Genomic DNA, 10,000 nt, shown 5'->3' with positions numbered 1-10,000 from the left:
GTCAGGCTCGAGTGTGTCGAGTTGGTTGTCATGTGGAAAGAGATATTGCTGGGAAAAAAAAGGCTAATAATAAAAAATAATACAAGCCACCCAAAGGCTGCAATCAGTCTTTGTTTATGTGGAAGGAGTGTGGGAACTGTTGATTTTAAGAGGGAAAACACTCTTGCTCCCTTCTGCTTCACTGGCCCAATGAGCTCATGCTGTCCTAAGCCGCAGGTTTTATGTTAGGAGAAGTGTAGGTGGTTAATTGTTGAGTTTGGACATTTTAATAAAAAGGGATTTTCCTCAATGAAACTGTGTGGGTTTGTCAGACAGTGTATGACGAATATCGCTCTGACGTTTTTTTTTTTTTTTTTTTTTCACCCTCAGATGTTCTTTTAAAGCGAAGAGCTCGCCAGTAAGCAGTCTAGTCGTTGCCAAAAGTGGCCACCCTATTCGCGGCTGCTCTGTTCTCTGGAGGAGGACTGAGGTGGGGGTTTGGGGGGAGGCGGGGGGGCGGGGGGGCAAAAGTCAAAAGTGGAAGTCTCCCTGATGTGTTTACATTTTGCTCGAACTGAAATGATTGCTTCTCAAAACAAAGACTTCCTAGTGCCTGAGAACGGCGAGGCGATGCCAGCACATCAAGGCGTGAACAGATTTTGGCTGCAGTTAAGACAACACGGCTCATGCTCCACCCTAATATTATTGTGATGGCTTTAGCTACTCCGAATAGGATAAACAGAAGATAGCGTAACATCGCCATTGGGACCGTTCAAACCTGTCCCTCTGGCATTTTGCACGCTTCACTGTCAACACACTGTCTTTTTCTTGCTATCTCCCTCCGAAGTGCTGCTACTGAATTTTGTTGGTCAGATTATGTCGAGGACTTGGAGGGTTATTGAAGGAGGCTTGGTTAGTTGACTTATTTTCTTTGTCATTCTGTGGTCCTGTGTCCAGTGTGCTGATTGGCCCGCGCCATCACGCTGGCGTCTTTCGTAACCATGGCGGAGGGGTCACCCAAATGTTAAATTGAACACTCATGTGCAAATATTGTTTCAGGTGGACGTTGTGCAGAACGATAAGGCGCACTGGCTGAAGAGCCGAGGCTATGGTTACGCAGTGAGAGAGTGATGTTCTTCCAGGAAAGCCCCGTTCCGTTCTTACATGTGGTGTGTGTGTGTGTGTGTCTCTGTGTGTGTGTGTATCCGTGTCCCCAACACCTCACCCTTCCTCCTCCCTCCTCCTCCTCAGTCTGCCCTAGTTCCAAGCACAAAGAGATGTGGACAAAGCCTATCCCACCTGTATATTTCTCTATCCTGAGCAAGTTCATCACAAATGTTGGGGGCGGTCTTGGTTCAGCTCCACTGACTAACGTTACCATCAACTCTTTGTTAGCATTTTCCGTTGTTTTTCACCCAACCATTGATTGAAACCTTTGGGGTCCTGGGGGGCAGTGGAGGGGGGGGGGGGGGGGGGGGGGGGGGGTCCTCTCCTCCACTTTGCATTTGCACTTTTGAGTCGTGGTGGCAATCGTCCAGCGCTGTACTCCATTTTAGTGCACATTCTTTTGACATTCTTTTGGTTTGTTGACTTTTCTTCCCCCTCATTGTTTCACCAGGAAGTGGTGAAAGCTTAATGTGTGTGTGTGTGTGTGTGTGTGTGTGTGTGTGTGTGTGTGTGTGTGTGTGTGTGTGTGTGTGTGTGTGTGTGTGTGTGTGTGTGTGTGTGTGTGTTGTGTGTGTGTGTGTGTGTGTGTGTGTGTGGGGATTGGGGGGTACACAAACCCACACAAACCCTAACACACACACACACAAGCACAAACACACATACAGTACACAGAGCTTCATATGCACATGTTGTATGTGTTTGAGCTGTGTGGAGTCTGTGGGTAAACATGTTGTGTTGTTGTCTTGTGGTGGGTTATGACAGGGAGCTGGCAAGGCTCAGTGCTTAGGAGCGGCTTTTTCAAACCTGACAGAAAGTGCTGCTCTCCAGGCTCATCTCCACCCAGAGGAATGCATATCTGGTGTCAATGTGCACTGCACTACAGTATGTAAGTCGTTATGCGATCACACCGCTTCGCCTTTTATTCCTGGTGGCCCATTGCCACAAGCTAATCGGTTATGCACTGCTTGCCTTCTTTGTGGGGAGGGTTTGTCACAACATATGCTCGCTGCACATGTACAGCTCAAACAGCAGTATTAAAGCAGCCTGTCCCGTCCTGTCAGGCAAACCTGGTCAACCCAGGCAGGCAGGCAGGCAGGCAGGCAGGCAGGCAGGCAGGCAGGCAGGCAGGCAGGCAGGCAGGCAGTCAATCTGTCTTTCAAAGAGGCAAAGCAAAACAACGTCATGTGAGCAACTTGTGAGTGTGGGGCAAGAAAAAGGGACCCTTTTTTTACTCCCCCCGCAGCGGGTTCTCGCTAACTCGGAAGATCAGAGCACGGAAACGAGAACGCGGCAATCACTTAGCACAAGGACCCTGGGACGGGCGCCAACAGCAACTCCCACTCGGCGTAGGGAGCGCGAAGAGTCAGAGCAACAGCTGATGTCTCCAGTCATGCCTCTCGGTGGTTCCCAACTCTGGGTCCAGACATTCTAGTCTGCCTTGTCCTGGGAATTGGCAGACTCAAATCACCAGGGGAGAGAGAAGAGAGAGAGAGAGACGAGAGAGAGAGAGAGAGAGAAGGGAGAGAGACGAGAGAGAGACGAGGGAGAGAGAAGGAGAGAGAGAAGGAGAAGGAGGGTGTTCGGTAGGGAGGGGTAGGAAAGGGGTGAAGGGTGTTATCCATCCAGTTTTAATGGACAAAAATGGAAGCTCCCCAAACACAGGCTGATGAGCGGCGAGAGCCGATCATTCCTCTCGCTCTCCCTTCCACTCCAGAAATGGGAAGAACAAACTCAAGATTGATACCAATCTGCATACTTTGCAGAGAAGGCTTCCAGTGTTGTGTATTTAAAGCACACGAGGGGAAAGACTCTTCCCTAGGGCCTGGCTGGGTTATGAACAAGACTAATGTTATGACAAAGTGGCTTGATTTTCCCATTATTTTCTCATACTCTTGCCGGAGTCCAGTGAAAGTTGGGACACACTAACAGTGGTCAGGCCGAATGTGACACGCACAGGTGCGGTGCCAGGGTGCCGTAGAGACCAGCCAAAGCTGGATTGATCCGGTACGAGCCATCTGTAAACAAAACCGTTGAGCTACTGTCAGAAGACTACTAGACTTACTGATTTATGTCAGCATCTGATTGATCAGATATTAAATTGTGTGGTTTTCTTTGGCATGCTGCTGAGTCTCCTATTGTTCCTTACACAATAAAACCCCTCCTGTCTCTGCAGCTGAGTCCTCTCATCATGTATAGGGGCAAACACCTCATCATTTGAGCTGCTCTGGCAGCTTTTGTCTCCCTGCAGCAAGTTGTCCTTTCTCTCTCACGAAGCTAGTGAACGGTGATGGCACCGTTTAGCATGGGAACCCTAGTCTGGATTCTGCAGTGGGTGGGACAGTGGTGTAAATCTTTCTGCTGGAGCCTGCTTGGCAGGTCTGTCAGCCTTCACTCTGAGAAGAAGCCTCTTTTCCAGTAAGAGCTGCAAAATATTGCGCTAACGTGATTTCTACGAAGCGTGGCGAAGGCCAGGTTTAACTCATCAGTGTGTAGTGTTATGAGAACTAGCCTAGCCAGCCACATGTTTTGTAAACTATGAAGGCGAGGGAAGATGCATAGTGTCATGAAGAACTGTTTGCGTGAGCTTGGGCAATGTGTCTTGTGTGGCGGTCGTGTTTGTCTTGACAAATTTCTGTTGTTTCCATGATGCAGGGCTCTTAGCAATGCCAGTTATTTATGGAAAATATCAGTGGACCTCGACTGTGCAAAAATGACACAGCAGGAGTGTGGAGAAAGGGTGCAGTTAAAGCATTAAGTGAAGGGGGTTGGGGTGGAGGTAGACCCATCAGTCATTTGCCCTCTGCCTAAAGTTACTCTGTGGCAGGTTTGTGGCTTGCAGACAAAGTAATTACATGTCATTACCTGCGGGTTCACCGCAGGCGTTCTTTTGAAGTGTCGCTGTTGTTTAAGGAGCCCTCATGAGTGTCATCGCTCCTGGAGAGATGAAGTGCGCTCATATTGGTCCAGTCTGGCCCGACACGCCCACTCCTTGTTGTCGACAGGTGGTCGCCCGAAGTCAAAGTTATGGATCTCTGTCGGCACTAGCCTGTCGGTCAAGTATTCATATGGCAGCATTGTTTGTTAATGGTCATGTTAAATGGAAACAGTGGGAAAAAGCTCTAGGCAGGGAAAAAATACCAGAAATGCTCATAAGTATGTGTGTTTTAATGAATGTGCACTTTTTGTGGAACTGAGGGGGTGGTAGTGGTTGCAGTATTTTCTCGGTACCCCCCTACCAGCCTGGGGCAACCTACTTCAGACAGACACAGAGTCTGCATCTCTATGGCAGTCACAGACAGGGCTCACACAGCATTGCATGCCTGTTGTCTTGTTTACAAAGCACAACTGGATTGCTAGCGTGTTAGCCAGACCCATCCCCTCCTCACTGACAAATTCCTCCCGGATTAGGCAACAGTGCTGTGTCTTCTGCATACTGCGTCTTGCATTCCTTCAACAATAGCAAACAACATTGGGTCAGTAGATTTGTCTCCCTGTATGCACGCTGGTTTTAAACGAAACCCAAGTGAATGGGTGCATGGTTTTGTACCCTACGATTTTCATTTCCATGGCTTTGTCCTTTTAAAGAGGGATCAAGTGCTGTCTAGCAGACTGCAATTAAAGGCCGTGAACTTGCTCTACTATGCAAAGTCCACATGGAATAATAGGATTTGAATGTAGATTAGCACCACTTGACTTGCCAAGCACAAGACAAAGAAATATGGATCATTTCCTGATGAAAAACACTGACCATGATACTTTGCAACAACTGAAACAGAACAGATCATATAATGCCTGGATAGGGTATTTTGGGATTTGCATGAAGTTTTGACCTTTTGGTTAGTGAACCACAGCTTGATCTTCTTACTTCTCTTCATTTGCCACGGCCTGTCATTTGGTCTGTTGTGGGTTATTTGGCCAATCGAAAATAACAACATATTTAGATGAGGCTGAAATGTTCAAGTGGTACAAGAACTGAGGGGCATTAGAAGGACTCGGGAGGTGAACAGTTTTCATTGGCTCAGCTTGTGGGCACGGCACAATTCATACTTTGCATGTGACGTCACAACTCCTGGCTGGCGGGCAAGGACATAATTCTCCAGCAACGAAACCCAGTAAACTAATCAACGATCTTGTCAGGACGTCGCCAGATTCTTGTTGTGCAATTGGATGCACTAAACGCTGAGGAGATGAGCCAGGTTTTTTTTTTTTTTTTTTTTTTAATTTAAACTACCGTATGTGCCCCGTGGCACGAATGGCTGGGGCACCTGCACCGCACGCCAGTGACGCGGGTTCGATTCCCGCCCCGTGGTCCTTTCCGGATCCCACCCCAACTCTACCTCCCGCTCACTTCCTGTCTCTCTCTGCTATCCTATCTGATTAAAGAGCCCAAAGAATACACTTAAACAAATAAAAAAACTACCGTACTTATCAAGCTTTCATTTGCCAGCAGGCTGGGTGTACATTCAGATGAGGACCTCATCACACGACGGAACAGATGTCACTTTGTGTACTGTATAGCCACAAACATGCAAACGTTAGCCATTGTTGTCAGCGTTTCTTGCCGTCATGCCAGTAGTCACGTGACGGCAAAGTGAGGACATGAATTGAGTTGCTCTGCTCATCCCTGGGGCCTGTTGTCAGCAGAAAAAAAAAGCCTGCAGACCAGCCGTGGAACAACAACACGTCCGATTTCCTTCCCCAAAGCCAGTGAAGCATGATGAATTCATCATCCGGCGTCCGCACCAGCGGAGGCAGTAAATTCTTTGGGCAGTCTGTCAGCCTTATTATTGAGCACATCAAAGGCTCAGCAGCCCCTGGCATCACTGAGCGGCCGTGCCAGAGCTGTTGACAAGGCAGTTTCAATTTGCACAAGGCCCACTCTGCGCTGGCCTTTAAGCGTTAAAGGTGCACTCCTTGATTGTAATAGAATACACGTTTTGTCAAATTCAGCAAACTTCTTCTCACGGTCTCATAAAAAGAATGTGTGTGTGTGTGTGTCTGTGTGTGTGTACAGTATGTGTGGTGTTCATACACAGCCTTGTTCTGTGAATGGGAAACTAAAAAAAAGTGTCTCGGACTGAACAGTTCTTCTTTCGGAAACACTGGAGCACACATTTGTATCTGTTTTAATTACTGTAGATGGCCCTTTCTTTATCACCTTATTTCAACCTATCAACACGTCCTTAATGGAGAAGTGAAGGGAGGGGTGTTTTATCTGTTTTAGAGCTTGAGTAGTCAGCAGACTCTTTTGTTCAACGTTTGTCAATGTTTGATTGGCTCTTGAGCACAAATGTCAACACCTTCTGCAGCACGATGAAAGAACTTTTTTTTTGTTTATTTGGCATGAATGTCCAATGGCATTTAGCACTAAGGTGGTAGATGATGGTCTGTCTGAAACCGATGAAAAGGATCACGCTCGTGAACCTGGAACAACGTGGCTGCACAGTGCAGGACTAGGTGCTCTGGGCGTGCATCAACAACATCAGAGACATCATTCTTTCAGCGTAGCTTTAAAATGAATGGCTTTGTTGGTGTTGTGAGATAAAAGAACCACGTTGTGTTGCTCGTACATCACACTGCACCTGAAAAAAATGGCCATTGAGTGTCAGGCCTCTCACTCCCATCTCCTCTTGTTCAGAGTGTTTGTAGATGTAGAGGTGATAAGATCTGTTCCCATATCCCACATGCGTAATTGAAGCCACTCTTTTGCATTGGGAAGCTCTTTGCAGTAGCTCCTTTCTTTTTCTTCTCTCTCTCTCTCTCTCTGACTCACTCAGTTCCTCCTCTCTCTCTCTCTCTCTCTCTTTCTGACTGACTCAGTTCCTCCTCTCTCTCTTTCTCGCCCCCTTCTATACTGCATGTATCAGCATTCATTTGAATACCGCAGGCCCCTGACGAGCGCGGCCCAATTGATTACAGGGTAGCTACGCATTATGAAAATGTTTCGGTGTCTCCTGTGCAAGCCGGCACCATGTTTTGTCCCGATGACTCCCAGCTCTTTTCCACATCGCCGGCCTGCCCACCTTGCTGCTGAGTTCACTCCATTTCTGTTGTCTTTGGCAGGGCCCACCTTTCGCCTGGCGGCGTACTTCATGAAGAGGCACGTCAATCTCAGATGCATCGCCAAACAACGTCACCGAGGTAAGCCACCCATTGCCCACTGCTCTGAGCCATGAACGGTGGCACAGCTGGAGATAAAGATTGGCCTGTTAGAGTACCTTTGTAGAGGAGCTGGTTCCCGCCTGTACATACCGTACAGTATGTAGATACTGTGGGTTAATATGTTTTCTTTACTAATAGGATATCTTCTTTTAGGTCTATGTTAGGGCTTGTCCTGTTGGAGCACATTGATAGTGGGTGAGCTAGTGCAGGAGGCCAAGAAAAAAAAAAAAAAAAAAAACGAAACAAGAGTGATCAAGAGAAAGCGTTCTCACACTGCTTAGATCCTGTGACCTATGAGTAGCTTATCGCTGGTCTCTTAGCTTCTCTCTGTGGTCTTGAGGGCCCGAAAATTACCAGCGAATAATGGTTAGGCTCAGCGCAAAGACTGCTGAGTTCCATGTTTTTCCCTCAGATTAAAAACAGTCCTAGTAGTGGTGAACTGCCACTGTCTTTGGCAGCCTGTAATTGTTTGCCTATTTTTTCCCCCTTACATTCCAGTGAAAGTCAATTGATGCGACATGGGCTATATTTGTCTTCCAAGGACAGTTTTGAATGCTCAAAAAGTATCGTATTTAATGCGCGCGAGAGAATTGCAAAAATGAGCTGTGACAATGGCAAAACAAAAGACGATTAAAACATGAAAGGATCTAAATCTGTTTTTTTTATTTATTTTTTTTATTTTTATATAACAATTGAATTGGAAGAAAACGGGACTTTGAGTTCACATTGTCTGGTCTGCCTTGTAGAGTTGGAGTGTGCTGCAAATATGTGGTTTGTTTTGTTAGTATTGGATGTCATAGTCGAACCTCCATTGATTGAGCAGTGCGGCACGGGGGATTTTTGTCCATTGAAGTTGTTCTTGATGTTCCACGTTAACACAATCCAACTTCTCGACTCTGATCGCTCTTTAAAAAGAACAAAGCCCTCGAAGTGAAAACAGTCATTTCCCATGAAGAGGGTCAGCTAGACGAACCTGGGCTGTCAACCTTTTTTCTCCGAGGTTGTGGGCTTGTTTCAGAAACCCCAAAAAGCACTTCTAAAAAGACACAGTCTGTTTTTCCCTGCTGCGAGAGGAGAGCGAGGAGGGTTATTACGCTCACCCGGTAGTCTGCGTGACCCCTCCAGTCAGTTCACTCCCAACTCCGAGTGAACCCTGGCACTTCTCTGTCTGAGTTTCCACTGTCCGAGTTCATTTGCTTTGTTGTTGTTATTATTGTTTTTTTTCCCCCCACGACTGTCTTCTGCTTCTCTCCGCAGAGTTCCGTGTCTTCCCCGAGCGCTTCGTCGTGTGCGTAAGCCGACCGGAGGACGCGGCGGCGGCGGCGCGAGGAGGAAACGCGACCCGATCTATGGTGAGGGCTGTTTACGTTCCGCTATTTCCTCCATTTTTCAGGACTCTCTTGGCCGAAACGAGCCGAGGCGGCTTCGCCAACGCGAGGGCTTCTGGAGCGCCGCGTGCTGCGTAGGCAGGGCTGTGTTTACATGAGGTGGTCCCCTGGAACAGAGGTTGCCGCTTCCGGAAGCAATCCGGTTCTCAGGGATGTGGTCGGGCCAGGCAACATAACTACTTATTGTGGCATGTTCTCACTTTTCTCATCTCTCTCTCTGTCTCTGTCTCTCTCTCTCTCTCTCTCTCTCTCTCTCTCTCTCTGTCTGACTCTGTCGCTCTCGCTTTCTCCATGTCCTGTCTCTCTCTCTGTCTCTCTCTGTCCTTCCTCTGTTGCTTTCATATTGGTTCCTTCTGACATCTCTCTGTCTTTCTTCTTAACATTCGTAGGTGGGCTGCCACACATAGTGGTGGTCTTGTGTGAACTTCTTATGGTCTAACCCCATGCATGCTAATTATTTATTCTCAGAGCCACCAGAAGAAGCAGCAAAGCCGCAAAATTGTATACATTTACGTTGTGTTTTTGGATGAATGCATGGCATCTGTTTCCTATTTACCCTGGACACGCATAAATACATACACAGACTTATTCTGCATGGATGCTTTATTGACTGAAGGGACGAGTGTTGAAAAGATTGATTTGGAATGGATGCGTAGTTTCATCCATTTCATTTTCTCCCTCACGTGTACACAAACACAGACACTTACACAAACACACACACACACACACGCACACGCACACGCACACGCACACGCACACGCACACGCACACGCACACTCACACACACACACTCACACACACACACACACACACACACACACACACACACACACACACACACACACACACACACACACACACACATACTCACACTCACACACACACACACACACACTCACACACACACACACACACACACACACACACACACACACACATGCACATACATCAACATATTGCTCAATGCCGTGTTGTTGTTCTCTGCTGGTGTTGCGTGGGCATGGAAGCTTAGATGTGCTAATCAGGATATTGTTGGTCCCGAGGTCCTTGCCCAGGGGTGTAGGTGTGTGCGCACACACAAACGCGCCGAGACACTTTGGACGCTGCGGCGGCGGCGGCGGCGTGGGGATTCGGGCTCGCCCAGCGTTCCTGTTCCAGTTCCTGTGGCGGTCCATGCTGCGTTTCCCCTCTTTCCCCCGGACCCCCCTGTCCAGCGCTCCTCACGCCTGCCGCGTCCCCGACGTCCTGCTCTGGCCGCGAGCTGCGGCCCTTCCCTCGCTTTCATGTCTGCCCCAGAAGCACTG

At 48.0% G+C, this 10,000-nt stretch overlaps 1 protein-coding gene across 1 annotated transcript in view; it reads left to right on the top strand.

Annotated features, from left to right (window-relative positions):
• The window catches only part of slx4ip (SLX4 interacting protein), a 54,697-nt gene that overhangs the window by 32,931 nt on the left and 11,766 nt on the right, over positions 1-10,000 (top strand). The window contains exons 5-6 of the mRNA XM_062519655.1: positions 7,210-7,287; positions 8,566-8,660. Of these exons, the coding sequence (XP_062375639.1) occupies positions 7,210-7,287; positions 8,566-8,660 (173 nt within the window). The remainder of the gene's footprint in view (positions 1-7,209; positions 7,288-8,565; positions 8,661-10,000) is intronic.

Source organism: Sardina pilchardus, chromosome 18, assembly GCF_963854185.1.
Source record: "Sardina pilchardus chromosome 18, fSarPil1.1, whole genome shotgun sequence".
NCBI lineage: Eukaryota > Metazoa > Chordata > Actinopteri > Clupeiformes > Clupeidae > Sardina > Sardina pilchardus.
This window is presented reverse-complemented; position numbering and strand designations above follow the sequence as displayed.